The sequence below is a fragment of the Scyliorhinus canicula genome, chromosome 6, assembly GCF_902713615.1.
Source record: "Scyliorhinus canicula chromosome 6, sScyCan1.1, whole genome shotgun sequence".
NCBI classification, from domain to species: domain Eukaryota; kingdom Metazoa; phylum Chordata; class Chondrichthyes; order Carcharhiniformes; family Scyliorhinidae; genus Scyliorhinus; species Scyliorhinus canicula.
The window spans coordinates 175148561-175174968 of NC_052151.1; the positions used below are offsets into that span (position 1 = coordinate 175148561).

The following is a 26408-nucleotide window of genomic DNA, read 5'->3' on the forward strand; positions in this document are numbered from 1 at the left end:
AGCTTGGAAAGTTTATAATGGATTTAAATACTCAAAAGGTGAAGACAGAAACAGCTTACAAACGGTACTAAACAAATTTGAAGAGTACTGTGAGAAATTTGAACAGCAAGACATACTCAGAGTCCAAACTGCACAGAGACTGAGTGATGCAAAACTTAAAAAATCACGAAAAGAGCAAGAAATCGCGAATGAAAAGTACAGATCAAAAAGAAGAAATAAAAAGAATTTCTCACAAAGCCAAAACGCTGAAACCCTGTCCAAATCGGGAAGAGAAGATTACTTACGAATTTTGCAGTCCTGGTGGGACAGTAAAATCGCTGAAATCCGCGAAAAACGGCAAAAAATGGCGTTGGAGCACATTTTGCAGTCTCCGGTAAGCAAAGAACTACAAATGGCGTCTGCGCATGCGCCGGAACCGGAAGCCGCGCATGCGCAGTTTAAAAAAGATCGCGGTGCCGATCGTGATGCGCATGCGCCGGAACCGGAAGCCGCGCATGCGCAGTTCAAAAAATATCGCGGTGCCGATCGTTATGCGCATGCGCAAGCCGCGCATGCGCAGTCAAAAGAAGTTTTGGTCGCGGATCGTAATGCGCATGCGCATGCCGCGCATGCGCAATGGAAACAAAACCGCACAGTGAAGGAGGAAGGCCGATTTGTGCATGCGCAATGCATTCCTGCGCGTGACGTCATGACGTCTGAGCATCCCGACCACGCCCACTTAAAAGGGAAATGCCCGAAAATTGAAAATAAGACACTTAAAGTGGTAAACACAAATTTTCTTGCCTCAGAACACAGAAAAACGCCTGAACTTACACCAACAGTTAAAAACAACTTGCACAACACCCTGAAAAAAGCAGTCTGCACCACCCAAAGTGAAGAGAACAAAAAGAATTCCGAAACAACAAAAGATGATTTGTTTTTCGAAGAATACTACTCAGACACAGCTGAGTCAGTCGGATATGCTTCTCACAGCATCAGCGACACGGTCGCAAAGTTCAACACGAATCAACTCGTGGTAGAAGAAGCCAACCAGGATGATTTGTTTTTCGAAGAATACTACTCAGACACAGCTGAGTCAGTCGGATATGCTTCTCACAGCATCAGCGACACGGTCGCAAACTTCAACACGAATCAACTCGTGGTAGAAGAAGCCAACGAAGATGAAATGGGTATCAAAGAATACTACTCAGACATGGAGGAGTTATTTGGACATGCTGATCACAGCATCAGCGACACCGTTGCAAAGCTCAACACGACTCTACTCATGGTAGATGAATCCAACACCATGAGGCCATGGCAGCTCGTCGATACATTGGATGACAGCAATACCCAAGACGAAGACGCCGCCACACAGAGAGCACAGGAAGACTCCACAGAGCGAGCGATGACAGGCTCCACAGTGCGAGTAATGAAAGACTCCAAAAGGGATGCAAGCAAACACTCCCTGGCGAACACCATGCATGAACACGACCATGCAGGTAAACCCGCAGTATCTGAGCAACCGCAAGCAGACTATGACAGTCTACCAAGCTCACAGGAACAAGAAGAAGACAACGTACATCTAACCACTGACACCATGCATGCACAAGACCATGAAGGTCAACCCGCAGTATCTGAGCGACCACAAGCAGACTATGAAAGTCTAACAAGCTCACATGAACAAGAAGAAGACAATGCACCTCTACCCACTGCATGCGAGAACAGTAACAAGGTGATCGCACTCGACGTACAGGATCACAGCGAGACTGACAGTTCTCAGCTTGTCTGTACAGAAGCACAGAGTCGGGCCACCCAACAGTCCAGAGAGACGATGCCGAAAGAAAACATGCAGATTTTGACTCCAGAAGAGGAGCACCTGGAGTCCAGAGAGACAACGCCGAAAGAAGCCATGCAGATTCTGACTCCAGAAGAGGAGCACCTGGAGTCCAGAGACACCAAACAAAAAGAAACCATGCAGATTTTGACTCCAGAAGAGGAGCACCTGGAGTCCAGTGAGATAACATCAACAGAAATCATGAAGATTTTAACTCCAGAAGAGGAGCGCCGAGAGTCCACAGACACCACGTCAATTGTAATCATGGAGGTATTGACTCCAGAAGAGGAGCGGCAAGAGTCCACAGACACCGCGTCAAATGTAATCGAGAAGACTTTGACTCCGGAAGAGGAGCACCAAGAAAGCAAAGATGCGGAATCCAATTCTCCACAACTGATTGATGTCACCTGCACCGATGCAACATCAGATCATTCGCACCACTCTCGAGACGAAATGCTCAATGACTCAAATTATCCACTCGGGACACTCATAGAGTATAACAAAAAAAACAAAAGTCAAAAGAAACACAGCAAGAACAGAAACAACATGAAGCGCGATAAGACCAACAACAATAGCAAGAAGCACAGCAGAAACGAGAACGACAACAGCAAGAACAAAAGCAACATGAAGCGCGACAAGACAAACACCAAAGTCAGGCACCAAGACAGCGACAATGACAGAAACAAAAACAACAACAAGAACGGCAACGAAAACAACAAAGTCAGGAACAAAGATAGCGACAACACCAAAGACAGAAACGACAAAAACAGCAACAAGTACGACAACGAAAACAACAAAAACAGGAACGACAGAAACAACAGCAATGAAACAATGACTTGTACGCAATGGTACTACTCGGCACATGAAGGACAATGCCACAGCACACTGCAAAACGATGACAAGACTACAAACATGTCATGGGATGACGACGAATCGCACAAACTCACGTCTGCTCCAGAACGAGCAAGCACACCAGCATCCAAGGCGGATGAGACAATAAATCAACACCACAAGCACAGAAAAAAGGCCATGCCAGTCAACATCAGTGAGGTGACCATGCAAACACCTCGGGATGATGCATTGGGTACTTAAAATAACAAGGACCACCAACAACATTCACAGCGGACTTGCAATATCAATATCACCACGTCATCAACAACAATAAGAAAAAAAAAAGCTCTGAACAAATTCATCAAGTTGGGACTCATAAATGTTTTATTGAGATTGGACATATAACTACATTGGCTTTGTACAGTATGCAATAGCACCATCACCTGTATAGATACGCATATCATAAGTAACTGTTTTCTATAATTTTCTTTAACGATGTACAGCAAATATGTAAAGAGAAAAAGGGGGATGGGGTGATCATAGATTTACTAGATACAAAACAACTGAGCAAACACCAGAGGGAGAGCTACAAATACACCGGGACAGGATGTACAATTTTCTTTAACGATGTACAGAAAATATGTTAAGAGAAAAAGGGGGATGTGGTGATCACAAGTTAACCAGATGCAACACAACTGAGCAACCACTAGAGGGAGCACGGGAGAGCCATATAAATAGATCAGGACAGGAAGTGAGGACACACTTCACTGAGGGCAGAACTTGGAGCAACACATATACAGAAGACACACTTCACAGCAGGCGGGCTGGTAAGCAGGACACACACACAGCAAGCAAAGCTGGTAGTTAGCACTGGAAGGTCGTTCTAGGTCGAGCTCTGGAAACTGAACGAACTCACAATAAAGCATCTTCTCCACACTTGAGACTACGAGCTTTATTAAGACACGAGTAACAACACAACATTCAGATCAGAAATGAGAAGTGAGTCCAAAAATCAAAGTTAAAAAGACAACGCAAATCAGTGTTTGGCTTATTTGTGAGGGCTAGATAGAACATAGAACATAGAACATAGAACAGTACAGCACAGAACAGGCCCTTCGGCCCTCGATGTTGTGCCAAGCAACGATCACCCCACTCAAACCCACGTATCCACCCCATACCCGCAACCCAACAACCACCCCTTTAACCTTACTTTTTAGGACACTACGGGCAATTTAGCATGGCCAATCCACCTATCCTGCACATCTTTGGACTGTGGGAGGAAACCGGAGCACCCGGAGGAAACCCATGCACACACGGGGAGGATGTGCAGACTCCGCACAGACAGTGACCCAGCCGGGAATCGAAACTGGGACCCTGGAGCTGTGAAGCATTTATGCTAACCACCATGTTACCGTGCTGCCATGGTGAATAGTTGCAGCCATTAAGTTGGGTGATTCTGGTGGCGCTGATTTTGGTAGCTGAGCAGTTGGTTTGGAGATTCTTGGTTCTGCAAGTTAACTGAAAGAGGGTGTCCTGTTCACTTTCCGGCTGTGGTTTGCTTCCAGCAATCAGAGAGAGACCTTTTTTTTCCTGCTAGATGTTCTTCAGCACAATAGAACTCGCACAACAGACTTGCGCAGAGTCAAGGGGTGCAGTTGTTTTTTAACCCATTTTTCCTATATTCCTGAGTCTTTCACTCAGTCCTGCTTTCTGTCATGTCCACTGTTATGGGCCAGGGTTTACAAAACTCCAAAGTAAATCATTGCATTCACCTGACTGTCAACTGTTTATTAAATTTGGTTAGGATGAGCACACAAGCCTGCCTTTCAAGTGTTACACAATAGAGTTCTTTTAGATAACATTTAGATAATATTTGTATAAACACACACAGTAAGAATTATTATCAACTACAAACATAAAGACAGCAGACAGCTTCAGTAATCTATGTATAACCCTTACTGAATTCCCCTTAACTGTTCCAATTCAATAACAAGATCCCATAAACAAAAAAACGCTTTTTAACAAAACAGTAGATAACTATAATCATTAGGTTACTTCCTTGGAATAACTCTTTAAAATTGAAAATAGAGAAACAGGCCAAAATACTTGACTGCCTGAGTCTACAGCAACCGAATGTGAAAACAAAAGTAAAAATTCACAGAGCCACAAACCAGCTGCAAAGCTCAAAGCGAAAGTAAGAATTCACAGAGCCACAGCCCAGCGCCACCCACACAATGACATCACTGAAGCCATGTGATAAGACAAAAACATTTCTTAAAGGGACACTCCCATGATACCACAGTCTGGGATATACCTCACAGGAGATGGTTTCTGCTGAGATTGCAATCAGTCTCCATTATCTCTGCCACCACAAGCGATCACAGTTTAGTTTTTTGCCTTATATCTCTTCCTTTGAAGTGTCTCTGTCTGAGGTTCCTTGACATTCTCCAGTTGTGACATTCCATGGTCTCTCTCAGGCCTGAGTAGGATCCACACATGAACTTTCCAGTCAGTTGCTGAATTACATTCTCAGAATATATATTTTCAGCCACCTTTGGCAAATCCTTTTTTAAAACACTTGTTTTACTTAAAAGTTCAATACATATGTACGTAATTTAAAGCGATGATCTATTGTCATGACATATGTCCCTTAGTCCTAGACTTCACAACTGGATGAAATAGTTTATCTCCACCTATCCTAAATCACCTCATAAGCTTCCAAATTCCAGGAATACAAACGCAATTTGTGTAATCTCTCCTTGTCATTTAACCCATAGAGTCCAGCTGTCATTCCAGTCAGCCAATGATACACTACCTACAAGGACAATATATTTTTCCTGATATATAGAGCCTAGAATTGCTCACAGTTCTCCAGATGTGCTCTAACCAGAGGTTTGTAGAGCTATAACATGACCTCTACCCTCGTGTATGCTAACCTTGGATATAGAGTTCAGCATTCCATTTGCCTTTTTCATTATTTTCTGTATTTGACCACGACATATTTAAAACAATATATTTTTAAAAATTTGGAGTAGCCAATTATTTTTTTTTCCAATGAAGGGCAATTTCGCATGGCCAATCCAACTAACCTGCAAATCTTTGGGTTGTGGGGGTGAAACTCACGCAGACATGGAGAAAATGTGCAAACTCCACACGGACAGTGACCCAGAGCCGGGTTTCGAACCCGGGTCCTCAGCGCCGCAGTCTCAGCGTCACGTGTCACCCAAGACATGTTTTAAAAATAAGCATTTCTACCCACTCTTGGTCCAGAATTGATGGCAACAGATTCGCCACATTAAAATTATTTGACACCGTTTTGCCCATTTACTTAATCTATTAACATCTCTTGACAATTTAGTGCTCATCTTCACTGCTTACAGTGATGCCTATCTCTGTGTCCTCTGCATGTGTGGTTTTATATCACATCAGCAAGTCATTAATAAATATGATGAATAGTCAAGGCTCCACAGATTCTTGGAGGACACCATGAGTTACCTGCTGCCAATTAAAGTACTTGCCCATTATCCCTCCTCTCTGTTTCCTATCATTCAGCCTATTTCCTAATGAGAGCGATAATTTCCCTTTAATTCCATAAACTTCACCTGTAACTAACAGGTGCCTATGAGGAACAATATCAAGTACCTTCTCAAGCTCTATAGAAATTATAGTCACACATTGCCCTGTCCACTATGTTCATCACCTCTTCAAACAATTCAATCAGATTAATCAGCCATGACGTACCCTTTACAAACCCTTGCTGCCTCTTTCTGATCAGCTGGAAAGTTTCGACAAGTTCTCTCACCATATCATTTATTATAGACTCTGGTCATTTCCTAACCACAGGTGATCGCTAACTAATCTGTAATTCCCTGGTTTCCCTCTCTCACCCTCCTTAAATAGCAGTCTAAATGAACAGTTCCTGAATCGGTGGAACGCTATGGTTAGGGCAGCTGCAATGTTCTTACTTACCCCATTTAAAATTCTGTGTCAGAAACCATTTTGTTTTGGTGCTAAGATTTTCTTCATCACTGTTATATTGTTTATTTTGGTGAAACACCTTGCCATCCCTCACCTCCCTCCTGTCCTCCGCCACACAGACACATATACACACAAGACAGACAAACTCAGAAGAGATGAAAGGAGTCAAAATAATAAGTAAATGGAAAAATAATCTTTGTTTTAGATGTCTGTCTTGAACCAGACCTTCCATCAAAGTAATCCTTCAGATCCAGGTCTATCTTTGCAGCCTGTAATTGTTTTCACTATAGATTGATTCAGGTCTCTGCAGTTCCAGAAATACAACACTGACAGCCTTTCTGGAAAGAGAGAGAGTGAGAGCGAGAGAGAGAGAGCGAGAGATAGAGAGAGAGGGAGAGGGAGAGGGAGTCCTTAATCCCATGACAAAGCATCTGCACCCACATTATCCTTTCCAGGAATGTGTGCAATTTTACGATTGAACTGCTTTCATAATAAACTCCAATGGAATAATCTTGGGATCTGGGTTTTAAACTTCTCTATAAATGCAAGGGGATTATCGTTTGTATAAACTAAGCTTTGTTTATTGTCATGTCAGAAATATACTTCAAAGTGCTGAAGGGCTAGCAGTACTGACGCTACCCCCAGATCACTGGCACCTGTAGCGTTTAAATCATCTGAAAAGTCCTGGACGGCCAGCACTGGTTCACCCACTAACATGGCCCTCAATGTTGCAAACTGTACTTGGTGTTACAGCATTTTTGCTTGTTTCAGCAACATATCCAACACTTTATTTCAGTCTCTAACAGCCAGTCTCCATAGTTTTCGTCAAGATGGATGTGGCGTTACTGGTTCAGAGTTTCCTATATCTACATCATGATTGGTTAATGGAGTGCACCCTGGCCTATCCCTACAACTCTGTCTATATTCCTACAGTATCTTTCCACTGTTCTTCTCCTGAAAATAGTTTGCATCTTTGGTTTTAGAACTTCCTCCAATATCTTCAAACAGTGCCTTTTTTCCATTCTCTTCTTCCCCGTCAAAGGCAATGTGTTTGCCTTTGTCAGGTTTCTGACAGCCCAAACTGGAGAAGGCCCCTGAATAGGTTTCATCCGCATTTCTGTCTAATTCATGCAGTGCAGCCAGTTTGTCTGACTGTCCACTGAATGTGCCCTGGCCACGACGGCCACCAGCTACCCACCGCCTGTGCAGTGTGCGTCTGACTGTCTAACACTGTGCATTTTCTGCCTTACCTCCCCCAGGAGAAGTCCGCGCACATCCACCGGGAATGGAAGAAACCCGGAGAGAGACTGCCGGACTTGTGGCCCATCCCCGCAGCAGAGCAGCGAGCCCTGAACCTGATTGATGGGCCCAGGGAGGGAGTGGCTGAGGCCGAAGTTGGCATCAAACGAGCAAGGGAGGACTTGCTGAGTTGTGGTTCCCTACGGCACGTGTGTCACCACCCACACTGCCCCTCCACTGCCCCTCCATCCCCACCACCCCCACACATCCCCACACTGCCCCTCCATGCCCACCCCCACCACACACCGCCACATTGCCCCCTCTACCCCCACCAATCCCACCACCCCTTTCCACACTGCCATGTCCACCACCACCCGCCACCACAACCCGCGGTCCAATCTTGCATCATGTCTTGTTTCTTGCAGGATCACTTGGCGATGATATATGATGTATTATGTCGATAGTAGATATAGGGCCTCCGTGGTGGCACATATGTACCTGTGCACATAGCTCCATGATATTCTGGACACTCAACACCCGGAAGGCCTCATTGGCGTCAAGGTTCAGAGCGAAGATCACCTTGATGGCCACAGGGAGCAGGTGTCCTCCCTCATTTCTCCGGGCTGCAAGGTGCACCATAATCTGGCAGATATGTGGCACTGTTCCCCTTGCTCAGCCGGAATCGTCGACGGCATCACCGATCTGGCAGGACCTCGAGTAACAGACACTGCCAGTATAGGCCTCGCTGGAGGTCGCTTTTCAAAGTTTGAATTCGTTCCCCGCCGACCACGCAACCCCATTGTGGACACCCGACCAGAGACTGCCTCAGGCCTGCGCCGCGTAGCCACCCGCCCACTATGGAGCGCCATCGTGCCATTTCAACGGTCAGCCCCAACACCCACGGCCGCACTGTCCGGCCCGCAACGCGACCTGCAGCAGCTGCAGTCGAAAAGGACATTTTGCTAAGGTATGCCTGTCAAAATCTAAACCCTCTAATTCTCCCGATATCCAGAGCAATCGCTCCCCCAACTCGCAGGCCCGCAGACCTCGCAATGTTGCTGCGTATCTGCCAACTCCGCCTCCGCCTGACATGTGCGACTCATGGGGGCCGCCACCTTAGCAATCCTCCCCCACGCGGCCGGCCATGTGCGAGTCATGGGGGCCGCCATCTTGGACACCATCTTCCTCGCCGCTTGCCACGTGCGATTCACAGGGGTGGCCATCTTGGACGCTATCTTCTTCATCACCCGCCACGTGCGATCAACCACCATCTTGGCCATCACCCGATGTTCATATCAACGACTACGACCTCCGCGGACAGTCATCGCGGGGCCACTCCAGCTCTGCTGATCAAGCCACCGACTACACGCAACTCAACGCAGTCACTTTGCACCAGTCGTGTCCAAAGCGCCTCAGAAGCTCAATGATGTCCGTTTAGGTCAACGGATACAAGACACCGTGCCTCTTCGACTCCGGGAGCACTGAGAGCTTCGTTCATCCAGACCTCGTAAGACGCTGTTCGCTCCCTATCTTCCCAGCACGGCAAACTATCTTGCTCGCCTCGGGATCGCACTCGGTCGAAATACACGGGCGCACCATTGCGACATGAACAATACAGGGTGCCAACTACTCTAACTTTCAGTTGTACGTACTCCCAGACCTCTGCGCCCCCTCCTACTCGGGCTCGATTTTCAATGCAATCTTAGAAGCCTCACACTCAGCTTTGGCGGACCCCTACCATCTCTCACTATATGCAGCTTAGCGACTCTAAAAATTGACCCCCCTCCATTCTTCGCTAATCTCACTGCTAACTGCAAACCCGTAGCCACTCGCAGCAGGCAGTATAGCCTGCAGGACAGGGTATTTATCCGAGCCTAAGTCCAGCGGCTCCTACGTGAAGGAGTCATAGATTCCAGTAATAGCCTCTGGCGAGCTCAGGTGGTGGTCGTCAAGACCGGGGAAAAGTTCCGGATGGTGGTTGATTACAGCCAGACCATTAACCGGTTCACGCACCTCGATGCGTACCCGGACCCCCGAATTGCAGACATGGTCAACCAGATCGCCCAGTACCGCATATTCTCCACGGTGGATGTGAAGTCTGCATACCACCAGCTCCCAATCCGCCCAGAAGACCGCCACTACACGGCGTTCGAGGCATATGGCCGCCTCTTCCATTTCTTCTGGGTCCCCTTTGGCGTCACGAATGGGGTCTTAGTGTTCCAATGAGCAATGGACCAAATGGTGGACCAGTAAGGGCTGCGGGGGCCATGTTCCCGTATTTGGATAACGTCACCATCTGCGGCCATGACCAGCAGGACCACGACGCCAACCTCCACCGATTTATCCAAACCGCCCAAAAACTCAACCTCACATACAATAAGGAGAAATGCGTTTTCCGCACAACCAGACTAGCCATCCTCGGCTATGTCGTGGAAAATGGGGTCCTGGGGCCTGACCCGGACCGTATACAACTCCCTCACGCTCACCATTCCAGGGCCCTCAAAAGGTGCCTTGGGTTTTTCTCCTATTGCACCCAGTGGGTCCCCCAGTATGCGGACAGAGCCTGCCCACTATTTAAGACCACACTCTTCCCACTATCAGCCGAGGCCCACCAGGCCTTCAACTGCATCAAGGAGGACATCGCCAAAGCCACCATACGGGCTGTGGATGAATCCGTCCCCTTTCAGATAGAGAGCGACGCCTCAGAGGTCGCTCTCGCTGCCACTCTGAACCAGGCAGGGAGAGCAGTAGCTTTCTTCTCCCGAACCCTCTCTGCTTCAGAACTTTGACACTCCTCAGTCGAAAAAGAAGCTCAAGTCATTGTGGAAGCCATACAGCACTGGAGGCACTACCTCGCTGGTAGGAGGTTTACCCTCATCACCGACCAGAGATCGGTTGCCTTCATGTTCGACAACTCGCAACGGGACAAAATAAAAAACGATAAAACCTTGAGGTGGAGGATCAAACTCTCCACCTATAAATTTGACATCATATATCGGCCGGGGAAGCTCAACGAGCCCCCAGATGCCCTGTCCTGCGGCACATGCGCCAGCGTGCAAGATGACCGATTACAGGCTATCTACAATGACCTCTGCCACCCAGGGGTCATCCGACTTGCCCACTACATCAAAGCCCGAAATCTGCCTTTCTCCACCAAAGAGGTAAAAGCTGTCACCAGGAATTGCCCGATGTGCGCGGAATGTAAATCGTACTTCTATAGACCAGACAAGGCCCACCTGGTAAAGGCTTCCCGGCCCTTTGAACGACTGAGCATCGATTTCAAAGGGCCCCTCCCTTCAACCAATCGTCCCAATCGTAATGTGTACTTCCTCAACATCATAGACGATTTCTCAAGTTTTCCGTTTGCTATCCCGTGCCCCGATATGACCTCCCATGCAGTCATCAGAGCCCTGCACAGTGTCTTCACTCTGTTCAGTTTCCCAAACTACGTCCACAGCGACAGGGGTTCGTCCTTCATGAGCGACGAGCTGCGTCAGTATCTGCTCGACAAGGGCATTGCCTCGAGCAGGACTACCAGCTATAACGCCAGGGGGAACGGGCAGGTGGAGAGGGAGAATGCGACGGTTTGGAAGACCGTCCTACTGACCCTACGGTCCAGGAATCTCCCAGACTCCCACTGGCAGGAGGTCCTCCCCGATGCACTCCACGCAATTAGGTCCCTCCTGTGTACGGCCACTAATCAGACCCACACGAGTGATTATTTGTTTTCCCTAGGGGCACTACCACGGGGGCCTTGCTTCCATCTTGGTTGGGAACACCGGGCCCAGTTCTCCTCCGGAAGCACATCCGGACACATAAAATGCACCCACTGGTAGAGAGGGTACTACTGCTACACTCAAACCCACACTCCGCCATTATAGAACACCCTGACGGCCGTCAGGACACCGTTTCCCTCCGGGACCTGGCGCCTTCAGGATCCACCACCACCACCACCGCCGAGGTACCCCCCACTTTACACCCCACCCGACCCCCCCACACTCTGCGCCCCCACGCCTACAGTTTCCCGGCGCCTCCCTTCGCCCGTCACACCGGTCATAGACGAAGCTCTGAACGAACCACCCCGGAGTCCACCCTCCGATCCACACCGCCCGTCAGCACACAGCCATCCGAAGCGGCTGCAACCCCGGTGCTTCGGAAATCCGATCGACTTGGCCACCGGACCGACTCAACCTGTAGACCCGTCACCCCCGCCGGACTTGAGTTTTTTACAGGGGGTGAATGTGGTGAATGTATAATGCATAATTCACACTGTGTATCACTGTGTCCCTGTGGGCTCCGTCTGTGAGCCATTGTGTGGCTCTGCCCACAGGAGGAGATGATAAGCTTGTACAAGGCTCCACCCATGGCTCCGCCCATGGCTCCGCCCATGGCCCCTCCCACTACCGGAAGTATAAAGTGCTGCGGTCTTGTGAGTCTGCCCTCAGTTCTTCTGGTCACAGGCAGGCTCACTTGTAAGTTGATTAAAGCCACAGTTTACTTCCTCTCGTGTCTTGAGTGAATTGATGGTCGCATCAGTGCCTTCAGACCTTTCATCCTGAACTTCAAAGTCTTACAGTCCATTGTGTACCTGTTGCCAGTCGTTAGTGAGGTTGGTTGAAGATTTTTCCTTTTTTACCTCCTTCTCCTACTGAGTTATCTTTAGCTGTTTGGATATTGAAAGAGTCTTGTTTTCTTAGTAGATCTTCAAGCCTGATACCATGTTACTGGTGCTTGGCCAGTAGGAATGATGCACAGTATAATGACTAGACCTTGACAAGTTAAAGTATTTTATTGTAAAATAAATGCATGGTAAAGATAACGATAATAAATATATCATGAAAAACTAATGCTGATAAATTATCCTAGAGCTACTGCAAGTATGATGATCCACCAACACGACTACCTCCCGACTCTACGATGTACAGAGTCATGTGTTAGATTTCCACTCCCATCTGCTGGTCGGAGGTCAGTTACATCATTATATACATGATTGCTTATGCACATCATCACATGTCCTTTAGAATAGTCTGATACCCTTGGATATTTACCTCTCAGTTGTAACCATCCTGCAACCATGTCTCTGTGGGCGGTACGGTAGCACAGCGGTTATCACTGTTGCTTCACAGTGCCAGGGTCCAAGTTTCGATTTCTGGCTTGGGTCACTGTCTGTGCGGAGTCTCCATGTTCTCCCCTGTGTCTGTGTGGATTTCCTCCGGGTGCTCAAGTTTCCTCCCACAAGTCCCGTGTTGTTAGGTAATTTGGACATTCTGAATTCTCCCTCTGTGTACCCGAACTGGCGCCGGAATGTGGTGACTGAGGGGCTTTTCACAGTAACTTCATTGAAGCGTTAATGTCAGCCTACATGTGACAATAATAAAGATTATTATTAAATGATACTCATTTGTGATATTTTGTGCCGTCAACTCATTTATCATGTTTTGAATGCTACGAGCAATCAGATAAAGTGCCTTTCTGCGAGTTTTAAAACCTTTTAAAATCCTAACACTTCAATCAATGACATCTCCTGAATTCTTCCTTTATGTTTTTTCATAACTTTCAATGCAGTTGAGCGCGCCTTCCCACATGCTAACCTGCTGCTTCGCCAGATGTGGTGACTGCAGCTCGCAATGAGATCTGCCAACTCCCACATCATATAGGTTCAGAACACCATCTGCCCAGCCATCTCTACTTAGTCAATTAATTTACAAATTAGTTTTGTACTGTTGTAAGTCACTTTATACTCACCGCTCCACCCTCTGAGACTGCTCCCGGGAAACAAGGCCGCGAATCCCCGAGGGAAGTTAGTTTATACTCACCGCTCCGCCCTCTGAGACTGCTCCCGGGAAACAAGGCCGCGAATCCCCGAGGGAAGTTAGTTTATACTCACCGCTCTGCCCTCTGAGACAGCTCCCTGGAAACAAGGCCGCGAATCCCTGAGGGAAGTTAGTTTATACTCACCGCTCTGCCCTCTGAGACTGCTCCCTGGAAACAAGGCCGTGAATTCCCGAGGGAAGTTAGTTTATACTCACCGCTCTGCCCTCTGAGACAGCTCCCTGGAAACAAGTCCGCGAATCCCTGAGGGAAGTTACTTTCTATTCACCATTCTACACTCTGAGACTGCTCCCTGGAAATAAGGCCGTGAATCCCTGAGGTAAGTTAATTTATACTCACTGCTCTGCCCTCCAAGACGGCTCCTTGGAAACAAGGCCCAGTGAAGTCCAATTAAAGCTTCAGTCTGCCCCGTACTATTGAAGTTAAAACTCACCACTATTCTTAGAATTCCCCCTATACCAAAAAAAGGTTGATATTCTAAATGGTGAACAGGGATTCTCACTCCCTGACTCCAGTGCAGGCTTCTGTGAGTGCTATTCAGGTCAAACTATCTTTTCAAGTTATCCCCCGGTATAACCCATACCTTCACCGAAGAATTTTACCTACTTACCCCTTAATAGCATTAATGTCCTGGGCCCTGCGTTATTAAGGAAGTGAAGTAAGCTAATAACCACTTTTTCAGGTTAAGTTATTTTTATTATTATATTTTTTCTTTTAAAAGCTGCAAACACTTTCTTTACAGAAAGGAAAAAAGATCTTGCTTCTGGCTGATGGTTGCTTCAGGCCCACCTTGGCAATCGATCTTCTTAAAATCTGGTCTTCTTGAGTTGTATTCGCTGGTGAACTCGGTTGCTGTGTCCTGTTCTTCCCATGCACCGAGCTGTGAGAGCTGGCTCTGCTAGCTATCTCTAAGCTGACTCTGACTCCTGTTTAAATTCTAGCCTTCCTTAGATGTATAGCTGTTTAAACTCGGCTGCTTGCCTTGTCTTTCCCATGACCGAGCTCTCTCTCTCTCTCTTTCTGAGTTCTCCTCCCCTTCTCTCCTGTTGCTGTTTTCCTGTCCTCTGTGCTCTGTCCTTGTTGCTGCTGCTCCCTGGGTTTATATTCTCTTTCTGAGAGTTATTAAGTTTTAACGACTTTATTGTAAATGAGCTTGTTTCACTTTGATAGTTTAAAAGTATCTTTGATGTAAACATCTTACTACAACTAATTATTCATTTTGGGCATATCGTCTCCTCTCAGATCTGATTAAACAATGCTTTGGTTTCAATAGGTGTTACTTTTAATTCTGTGATTTCAAATCGTTTAATTTTCCAATTGTCCCCAGCTCATAACTTTGCCTTTGATTTTGACTTACATGATGTTTCTCGTAGACAGGTCGTCTCCAATTTTCTTTTAATTGACTTGATGTTCATAGAATTTTACACTTTAAAATTGACACCAAATTCAACTGGGCATCTTCCATCCTTTCCAGCTGTTTACTAAGAGAGTTTATTTCAATTAAGGTGTGAAACTTTGCTTTTAGCGGTATGCTAAAATTTAACTTGGTTATGACTTGAAAGACTTGCCTGTTTTAAACATTCGTCACTTAATGCAATTGAAACTCTCATCCATGCTTTTTCAGATGCTTCCTGAGATAGTTACATTCCATGAAGGTGTGAGCCATTGTTTTAGCTTACCACATGAGACCTATGTGTTTGATTAGCCTGCTTGTGAGCAAGAATCTGCATTTTATAACCCTGCTCTTTGCAGCTGCTATTAACCTTTTGTGGGATCTTTCCCTGTACCCTCTCAAACCAGATATTGCCAGACTTCCATGTTTCAAATGACACATTTTTCTGTATTTTCAAGAACACTATTTTCCACTTATGTTCCTGTGGTGATCCAATGACTGTATATATGTGTGCTTGCAGTAGGGGGATGTATGGCCGTACCTGTATTACAGGTTTCTCTGGTAAGCCCCTGCCGGCTAACTCCTGCCCACAGAGAGCTGTATCAATATTCGTAAGTTTCACTGAGATGCAATTCTACAGCTTCCGCCGGAGGACAAGTATCTCACTGTAATAAAGCCTCTCTTGTACATCACTCGAGTTTTTGTGTACAATTGTTAGCGCCACAATTTATTACAGTGAGATTTTCCTTACACCATGGACATCAGGATTAAACCTGACCGCCTGCAGCTGGATCCGACGTCGCCCCACGCCAGGAAAGACTTTGTTCACTGGTTTGCAGTTTTCAAGGCCTACATCTCTTCAGCGGACCCTCCACCTTTGGAGCCTCAGAAACGACAGCTTCTTTACTCAAGACTCAGCTCAGTGTGTTTCCGTTAATTTGAGACACGCCCGCCTACGCCCGTACCATGGAACTTCTCAAAGAGAACTACGCACAGTCAATGAACACCCTGTTTGCGAGACATCTACTCTCTACTCACATCCAACAGCCGGGTGAGTCGATTGAGGACTTTTGGAGGGCCCTTATACCTCTAGTACGAGACTGCGACTGCCAGGCCCTCACGGCCACAGAACATGTGAACTTGTGGAGCCCGCCACCGACCCCCCCAGCAGCCGCCCCTGCGCACTACGCCTGCGCTGCTCGCTGCACTGCGCAACCTGGGGGTCCCCGCTGCTACTTCTGCGGTCACCAGAAGCATCCCTGCCAGCGCTGCCCAGCCCGCACCGCGACCTGCAAAGCTTGTGGCAAGAAAGGCCACTTTGCAGCGGTGTGCCGGTCCCAAACGGTTGCCGCTATCGCGCCCGTAACCCCCCTCACCTCAGCCGAACACGATCGCACAATGGGCCCTGCTGCCCGCTACCCCCGACCCCATGTGCGATCAGTGGACACCGCCATCTTTTGCCGTCCCCGCCATGTGCACATCATGGGGGCCGCCATCTTCACCCTCTGCCTCCATGTGCATTCCATGGGCGCCGCCATCTTGTTCCGCCCCCACAACGTGCACTCCATGGGCGCTGCCATCTTGTCCGCCGCCATCTTCTTCCTCACAGGTACTCCAGACACCACCATTTTGTCCTCCCCTCAGGCCGGGACCACGGGAATCGGGTCGCTGCCGCTACTCGTCGGACTTGTCAGACTTGTCGGCCGATCGCCCGCTACTCGCCTCCGTGACGCTCGACCAGTCCCGTCCTCGCAACCTGCCACCCTCTTCCACGACGGTGCTCGTTAACGGCCACGTGACCTCCTGCCGCATCGACTCCGGGAGCACCGAGAGCTTCATTCACCCGGACACGGTAAGGCGCTACTCACCTGCGGTCCATCCCGCCAACCGGCAGGTCTCCCTAGCCACCGGTTCCCACTCTGTCCCGATCCGGGGCTTCTGCCTGGTTAAACTCACTGTACAGGACATGGAATTCGATCGTTTCCGCCTGTACATTCTCCCCAACCTCTGCGCGTCACTCTTACTAGGCCTGGATTTTCAATGCAACCTCCAGAGCCTCACCCTCAAATTCGGCGTGCCCCTACCTCCCCTCACCATTTGCGGCCTCGCAACCCTCAAGGTTGAGCCTCCCTCCCTCTTTGCCAATCTGACCACAGATTGCAAGCCCGTCGCCACCAGGAGCAGACGGTACAGCACCCAGGACAAGGCCTTCATCAGGACCGAAGTCCAGCGGCTGCTTCGGGAGGGTGTTATTGAGGCCAGCAACAGTCCCTGGCGAGCCCAGGTGGTAGTGGTTGAAACTGGGGAGAAGCACAGGATGGCCGTGGACTACAGCCAGACCATCAATCGGTACACGCAGCTCGACGCGTACCCCCTCCCTCGCATTTCTGATATGGTCAATCAGATTGCACAGTACCGGGTCTTCTCTACAATTGACCTGAAATCCGCTTACCACCAGCTCCCCATTCGTAAATATGACAGTCCCTACACTGCCTTTGAGGTGGACGGTCGCCTGTATCAATTTCTTAGGGTTCCCTTCAGCGTCACTAACGGGGTCTCGGTATTTCAACGAGAAATGGATCGAATGGTTGACCGGAACGGACTGCGGGCCACGTTTCCGTACTTAAACAATGTCACCATCTGCGGCCATGACCAGCAGGACCATGACGCCAACCTTGCTAAATTTCTCCACACCGCATCTCTCCTTAACCTCACGTACAACAAGGAGAAGTGTGTGTTCCGCACGGGCCGTTTGGCCATCCTCGGCTACGTTGTCCAAAACGGACAACTGGGGCCCGATCCCGACCGCATGCGCCCCCTCATGGAGCTTCCCGTCCCCCACTGCCCCAAGGCTCTCAAACGATGCCTGGGGCTCTTTTCTTACTACACCCAGTGGGTCCCACAATACGCGGACAAGGCCCGCCCACTAATCCAGTCCACACAATTTCCCCTCACGGCCGAGGCACAACAAGCTTTCGCTCGTATTCGCGCTGACATAGCCAAGGCCGGGATGCATGCAGGAGACACTGCCCTTCCAAGTAGAGAGCGGCGCTCTTGCCGCCACGCTGAACCAGGCAGGCACACCCGTGGCATTCTTTTCCCGCACCCTCCATGCCTCCGAAATTCGACAGTCGTCTGTTGAAAAGGAGGTCCAGGCAATCGTTGAAGCGGTGCGGCACTGGAGGCATTACCTGGCCGGCAGGAGTTTCAGTCTCCTCACTGACCAACGGTCGGTAGCCTTCATGTTCAACAACACGCAGCGGGGCAAGATCAAAAACAACAAAATCTTGCGGTGGAGGGTCGAGCGCTCCACCTTTAACTACGAGATCTTGTATCGACCCGGCAAGCTCAACGAGCCCCCAGGCGCCCTCTCCCGAGGTACATGTGCCAGCGCAGAAGTGAACCAACTCCATGCCTTACACGAGAGCCTTTGCCATCCGGGGGTCACTCGGTTGTACCATCTGGTCAAAGCCCGCCATCTGCCCTACTCCGTCGAGGAAGTACGGACAGTCACCAGAGACTGCCAGGCCTGTGCAGAGTGCAAGCCGCACTTTTACTGGCCAGACCGCGCGCGCCTGGTGAAAACGTCCCGCCCCTTTGAACGCCTCAGCGTAGATTTCAAAGGGCCCCTCCCTTCTACCGACCGCAACACCTACATCCTTAGTGTGGTTGATGAATTCTCAAGGTTCCCCTTCGCCATCCCATGCCCAGATATGACGTTTGACACCGTCATCAAGGCCCTTGATTCCATATTCGCTCTGTTCGGTTTCCCCGACTACATCTACAGTGACAGGGGATCCTCATTCATGAGTGATGAGCTGCATCAGTTCCATTGTCAGCAGGGGTATCGCCTCCAGCAGGACGACCAGCTACAACCCCCGGGGAAACGGGCAGGTAGAGAGGGAGAACGGGACGGTATGGAGGGCCGTCCAGTTGGCCCTATGGTCCAGGAACCTCCCAGCCGCTCGCTGGCAGCAGGTCCTCCTGACGCACTCCATTCCATTCGGTCACTACTGTGCACCGTGACTAACCTCACACCATGAACTTGTTTTTTGCCTTCCCTAGGACGTCTACATCTGGGGTGTCGCTCCCGACTTGGCTCATGACTCCGGGCCCAGTCCTTCGTAGGCATGTCAGGCACCACAATGCTGAAGCCCTGGTGGAAAAAGTACGTCTGCTCCACGCGAACCCCAAGTATGCCTACGTGGAGTTACCCGACGGCCGCCAGGACACAATCTCGCTCAGGGACCTGGCTCCCTCGGGTGCCGATCCCATGCCCATGCCCCTCCCCCCCCCACGCCACCCTCCTTTTCCCTGGCGCCCCCACATTCGTCCTCACCAGGTCCATCCCTCCTTCCCCTGCCCACGCTGGACGACATGGAAGATTTCGGCTCACTCCCCGACTCATCCCGCCACTGGCCAGCACCAACACCGCCAGCACCTGCACCGTCGTCACCAATACCGCCTGTGCCGACGTCACCACCACAGCTACGTCGCTCGCAACGGAACGTTCGACTGCCGATCCGACTCAACCTGTGACCGGATTGCCTGATGGACTCTTGGTTTTTTTGTTTTATCCTTTTGGACATAGATCACTTTATGTATTATAGTTCCGCGTCACCCCTGCCGGATTCATTTTTTTACAGGGGGTGAATGTGGTGATCCAACCACTGTATATGTGTGTGTTTGCAGTAGGGGGATGTATAGCCGTACCTGTTTTAAAGGTTTCTCCGCTAAGCCCTGCCGGCTAGCTCCACCCACAGGGAGCTGTATAAATATTCGTAAGTTTCATTGAGATGCCATTCTACAGCTGCCGCCGGAGGAATAGCATCTCATTGTAATAAAGCCTCTCTTATACATCACTCGCGTCTTTGTGTACAATTGTTAGCCCCACAGTTCCCTTTTCAGAATCCTCCTTATGAACTCCAACAAGTGCCTTGGGCTTTCCATGCAACTTCCAACACGCTGAACGAACGTGTCTCACCTTATTGCAATGATAATACCTACTCTTTTGAGTCTCACTGTCACCCCAAGTGCCTTCCTTTCTGGTCTGAGGAGGAGATCTCAGAGTATTCACAACTATCCATTCTTTACCTTGACTAGCTGCCTTTCTTTCACTCTCCCATTTCCTATCCTTCTCAAAATTGTGGGGGTGATGGTACACATACTTACATTAATGCATTTTCTCAGAAACATCAGCCATCATTGCTGTTTGTCGAGCATCGTCCCCCTTTGGTCTTCAACATGGGTTCTTATCATAGAAGGTAGCGAATTCGTAAATTCCTCCATGAGAATGACCTGTCTTAGAGCCTCATTGATAGTTGCAACTCCCAATGCTCGGATCCATGTATCAAAATTGTTCAGCTTAACCCTTCTGAATTCTGCATGCGTCTGGCCCGGCTGTTTTCATATTGATGCACTATCAATGGCCACAAAGACGAGAGTAGTGGAATAATCGAGGCTTTATTGAGCGAAGATGTTGTGTCTCCTGTACTTGGAACCAGAATGGCTGCAGCACCGGCCAGCACACACATTTATACGCCACCTACTGGGCGGAGCCAGCAGGCAAGGATTTACCCATGTACCTCTACTATACGGGCAGTGCCGTAATACATGTAATATACTACTAATGGTCACGACCGCACTTATATTTCAAAACTCTTTGCCTATATGCTTCAGGAGCCAATTCATATGCACCCAGATAGGTCTTTTTACCTCGTCATAATCCGTAAACACTCCCTCTGACATGGAGCAGAAACATCCTGTGCCCACCCTATCAATTTACTTTGCATGGCTAATGACCACTTTCCTTTTTCTGCTCCAAGTCATAGATACTGACCCGCTCTCCAGTTAGTCAGTACATAGAACATTATTTAAAAATTGTAACATTGCCCAGTTAGATTTACTATTGAACCTTCACCCAAAAGCTTGTCTGTAAACTCCTAGCTAGGAACTGACTGATATTCTTAAAAAGTAAATAACATTGGAGCTGAGTTCTGCTGATATTAAGACCTTGAGCATTTGACCAGAATGTGATTTTACTCTAATGCAGGGGTGTTAGATCTATTCCCTCTTTTATTTAACCTATTAATTCACTCTGACAATAACTCACTGTGCTCACTTTAATGTCCCTTGTTTCTCCTGCTGCGGCCTCTCCTATCACATTTTGACTACGTTACAATTCTCTCTGTAACAAATAATGTCTAAACTATCACCCGATCATCATCAATATGACAGGATTTAATCTGAATATATGCCATCTCTTAAAGAAGAGGTGTAAAGGCTCAGGAAGCCATTGTAACATTGAGCTTGGCAGAGCAAATGGCACAAGAATAGTTGACAGTTGGCTCCAAGGTTCTCCATTGCTGCACGCTGCCAGCTATTGGTCATGTCAGCGATACCATCCAAATAAGTGACAGCAGACTCACTGAGACACTCCCCTCAATCTTCCTGCACCACATGGTGCACCCAGAGGTAATAGGAGGGAACCAATGAGGGATGAGCACATCTGCATATTCTTACCCCATAAAGGGGGAGTGCTGGTCATCATTGGGGCATCCGTTGCTGCAGCCATGACCAGCAGTGGGGTTAAAGCCTGTGAGGATGATATTTCCATTACTCTTACCCTTGTGAATTTTTGTAGATATCCAATAACTGCCAGATATCCAAGTTGCGCAGCAGTGATAGAAGAGCAAAAAGGTACTGAGGGGGGAAGTATCGCCATTACGGTATTTCACACTCATGGCCGCCAGGTCCGATACTGATTCGGGGATGGGGAAAGCGGTTGTGCCTGTGCCAGTTTGGCTGCAGAGGACTCACATGATCAGATCAATGGGGCATTTGGCAGAAGACTGATGGGTACACACAATACAATGCTTAGTACATTGGCAAGCCAGCCAGAAAGCTTGCATGTGAAGTGTAGCAGAATGGAACAGCCCAACACCACTTTGCACAGGGATTTGCACAGAACTTGGAGCTTAATCATGCTGGCATTGAACCCAGTTTGAATCTCAATTTCTGCCGGATGCCTAATCCTCCGTCCAATCGCGATCTGCATTGCTGGCATCGCAGCTCGGAGAATCCAGGCCGATATCACTGATCAGCTTGAGGGGGTGATGGCTACTCACAGTGAATGCCAGAACAGTAACTCAAGGGGAGGAGTCCAGTTCAGGTTTTGTCAATATATTAATGGTAAATGGTTAGTTAAAGAAAAAGTGGGACCTATCAGAGATGAAGAAGGGAACTCGTGTGTAGATGCAGAGGCTGTGGGAAGGATTTTAAATGAATATTTTGTCTCCTTGTTTACAACGGAAATGGATGATGTAGATATAGTTGTCTACTCCTGCTCCGAATTCATATCTTCATGTGTTGTGATTCTCTTTAACTCAAGATCACTCTCTTTGATCTGGAGTAATGCGAAAGAGCCTGCGGGGTCCTGGAGGGAGGGAGCTGGTCACACCAGGACTTGGGATGCTCGCTGACATCAGACACAATTCTTGGAGGAGTGTCTGAGCTTCAAAACCTGTACCAAGATAAATGAAGACTAAGTATTGTAACTTCTTACTATAAAAATATATCCTGCATGAGTCATAAGTGGAGTTGCTGTGGCTGGGCTAAAGAAAGAGAAATGGCGGAGCTGGCTGCTGGAACCAAGTGGTCCTCTCCTGCTCTTAATTCATATTTTCATGTGTTTTTATTCCCTTTAACTTGAGGTCACTCCCTTTGGTCTGGAGTAATGTGAAAGAGCCTGCGGGGGACCTGGAGGGAGGGAGCTGGTCACACCAGGACTTGGGATGCTCGCTGACATCAGACGGAATTCTTGGAGGAGTGACAAAACCTTCTGTATCAAGATAAATGAAGACCAAGTATTGAAATTTCTGACTGTAAAAATAAATAAATGGAGTTACTATGGCTTGACGAGCAATCTTTGGTGTTGTGTCTGCTAAAGAAAGAGAAATTGAACTCTATACCTATTGATTATGTGAAAAACAATCATCAATTTCCAAAGGAGACAAGATCAGTCTGATCAAAAATAGGAACTGAAACTAATTCTAATGTTCCAAAGTGAATTCTAGATTACTTTGGCTTCGTTTTTAAATAATCCTTCAATCAGTGTCCAGGGACATATCAATGCCTTCTCTAACTCATCCCTGAATTTCCTCTGGGTGGCTGCATAAATAAACGTGTTTATGCAGGAATTCAAAAGTTTCATCATGACTCCAGTTTCAGTGGCGATATACGCAGGAGCTGTGCGGTCACCTCGATAGTAAGTTGTGTTTGTCAGTCTTGTCGTTAAAAAGCTCACATTGTCTGTCAGCCACAACAGTATAAAACTGCCCGAGATAGTGAAGAGTAAAATGATGGATTTCCTTCGGTTCTCCATCTCTGAATCACTTTGATTCTCACTGCTGTGACCCCGGAGTCTCCTACGAGCTCTGCTGGCCACTAAAACACGTCTGACTGTCAAAGAATTAAACAGGACAATTAAAGTAAACGGGAGCCAGACACGCCAGATGCAGTGAAACAATGAATACCCAACACCGAAAGGTGAGGTAAAAACAGCCAGATTTGCCTGGCAGCCCCACCACAATTTGTTAATGATCTGTACAGGTTCATAGGCAAAAATAACAGGGATGTTCTTTATAAAGGACAGGATCGAGAACATTGTTATAACCAGTGTCGCAGTCCTCTCGGTGCAGTATTTTGTTTTAAACCTCAGGTAGCAGATAATTATAAAACGGTCAAATGTGAAGGAAACAATGAACCAAACAGACAAGTCGAGGCTGACAATAGTCAGGTATAGAATGAACTTACACACGGGAGTGTGAGATAGGAATGAATGTGGAAAATGATGACTGAAAATATAATACACCATTACATTGATGATCATAACTAGTAGATCTCCTGTTGCCATGGCCACCATGTAGATGGAGATACATTTGGAAAGGCCGCAGTTTCCTCGGAGGAGTGTCACAATCGTCATTAAGTTTGCTGAAAGTGAGAAAAGAGAATTTGAGTTTCAATATCTAAATGACTCAAAATGTTCACCAAAAATACATTCCATTAAAAAACAAATTCATCATGAAATCTGACTTATTCACAAATACTGTGGATCGTCGTTGATTAAAAGAAGATTAGGGCAGCACGGTAGCATAGTGGTTAGCACGGTTGCTTCACAGCTCCAGGGTAACAGGTTCGATTCCCGGCTTGGGTCACTGTCTGTGCAGAGCCTGCACATTCTCACCGTGTGAGCGTGGATTTCCTCCGAGTGCTCTGGTTTCCTCCCGCAGTCCAAAGCTATGCAGGTTAGGTGGATTGGCGTTCCTCAATTACCCCAAGTGTCCAAAAAGTTTGGGTGGGATTATTAGGTTATGGGGGTATGGTGGACACATGGGCTTGGGTAGGGTGCCTTTACAAGGGTCGGGGCAGACCCGAAGGGCCAAATGGCCTCCTTCTGCACAGTGAATTCTATGATAGAAAAGATGAATAAAACGCTCCAATGGACAGGAGCAAACCTGAGGATTGAGTACCAGCAAAATGTTGATAGAAAGGGTAAAAACATAGATGCGTGAGTAAATTAGCCAGTCAGCTAAAAACAGATTAGAAGAGATGTGACAAGGACATTAAAAAGAAGATCGCAGTGAAAGTAAACATTGGTCTCTTGGAAGAATAAGCAGGAGAAATTCTTAGAGAATGGGAAAGACATTGAACTTGTATCTGTGTTCACAGTAGATGACAAAAGCTTCATACCAGAAATAGATGGTAATGTAAGGGTCGAAGTAATTATTTTCATAAGGAATTGGAGTCCATGCCTGTTATATTACTTGTTTTAAGTTATAGATGTCGTTGCTACTTGCAGATGATGTTGAAGAACACTCGAGTCTTCGAAGTAAACTGAAAGAATTTATTAAGTAACAATAAAACTAAGAACTAAGTTCACACTCTACTGAACTAACTCTCGCAATAAAGTAAGGGTAAATCACTGTACAAACTGTATCTAAGCTACACGTGGTGTCTTGGCTTTGATCTTACTCTACTACACTGCTGCTATCTGATTACTCCTGCGTGGATAGAGAGCGAGAGCTTCTGGGTGCTCAGTTATATAGTGAGTCCTGTAATGCCCTCTAGTGGGAGTGCCACAGCTGGGTGTTATGATTAACCCATTAGTTACATATCTGTCTACAAATCATTACAACACCAACTAAAATAAAGAACTTGAGCAGGCTTTTCCGTTGGATGACGCTGAAATCGCGGCGTGCGATTGGGCAAAGAGTAGGTTCCAATGCCAAAATTACAGCAGGTACCAATTTAAGGCCGAATCACAATCGTCCATCACCTCAACAGTGGCGTCAATGCGCTCCAGAACGCACAGACATTAAACACCATTTGGCTGTCATTAGGGGCGCGACTGGTATTCTCCAGGTCTCATCGTTTCTCCGCCTGTGATGGGATGAGTTTCCGACGGCGTGGTTTACCTGTACTTTTCAAAATCATGAAACCGGCATTGTGGCTGATGAGGGAGAGAGAGGAGGTAGGACACAGAGAGGCGTGACTGCAGGCTGCCAGGCTGGCTGGGGGTCGGGGAGGGGGGCTGCCAGGGCCGGTGTACAGGTGGATGATGGTGGAACGGCCAAATGGCTGGGATGATCCCCAAGGGAATGGGGCGGTGTCCAATCACGGACAGCCATTACTGCGGCCTGCAAGGCAGCCATCTTGCTGAAGATCCCACTGACCACCCACCTTGGCCGCTGGTTCTGCAGAGTAACACCAGCCACATGTGTGCCCCCACCCCTCCCCCATCCCTGCACGCAACCCTCCGAAATACCAACCCAACGCAGTTGCCACCCGCCGGCAGCCCACCCAGCCCACTGTATCCCCTATTGAGCCGTCGGGCGAAGGCCACCACTGGCAAGGACAGTGCCAGCTGATGGTACCCTTAGCATCAGGGACTGACGCCAGGAGAGCACCACGCAGCAACGGAGTATGCTGCACAGGAGCAGGAGGCAGCCGCCCAACAGGCCGAGGAGGAGGATGTGCCAAGGAGGCGCCGCACGAGGCCTTGTGTGTACCGGCAGCGCCTGTCATTCGAGGATCTGCCTGACCAGGCATGCTGTCGAAAAACCGGCTGAGCAGGGAGAAGATGTGATATATCTACCCAATCATGGCGCACCTGGCACCGCGGGGGTATGGGGGAGCACACCCGCTCCCGGTGGCTGTCAAGGTGATGGTTACCCTGAACCTTTATGCGATGGGGTCCTACCAGGCGCCAAGTGGGGACCTGTCAGGCATCTCACAGAACTTGGTGCACAGGTGCATCTGTGA

The 26408-nt window shown here is 48.2% G+C and overlaps 1 protein-coding gene across 1 annotated transcript; it reads right to left on the bottom strand.

Annotated features, from left to right (window-relative positions):
• Positions 1-22932: 22932 nt before the first annotated feature.
• LOC119967660 (allatostatin-A receptor-like) lies at positions 22933-24942 on the bottom strand. Its single transcript, XM_038800470.1, has 2 exons — positions 24837-24942; positions 22933-24077 (listed from the first exon to the last, which is right to left on the bottom strand). The coding sequence occupies exons 1-2, from the start codon at positions 24877-24879 to the stop codon at positions 23158-23160; spliced, it is 963 nt and encodes a 320-aa protein (XP_038656398.1). The 5' UTR covers positions 24880-24942; the 3' UTR covers positions 22933-23157.
• Between the last annotated feature and the right edge of the window lie 1466 nt (positions 24943-26408).

What these genes read in the sequence shown, in the direction of transcription:
- LOC119967660 (XM_038800470.1), bottom strand. Translation starts at nt 24,879, where the DNA reads ATGAAAATAATTACTTCGACCCTTACATTACCATCTATTTCTG. An exon ending in TACATTACCATCTATTTCTG is followed by an intron (nt 24,078 to 24,836) that starts GTATGAAGCTTT and finishes TCTCACTTTCAG; the next exon opens with CAAACTTAATGACGATTGTG.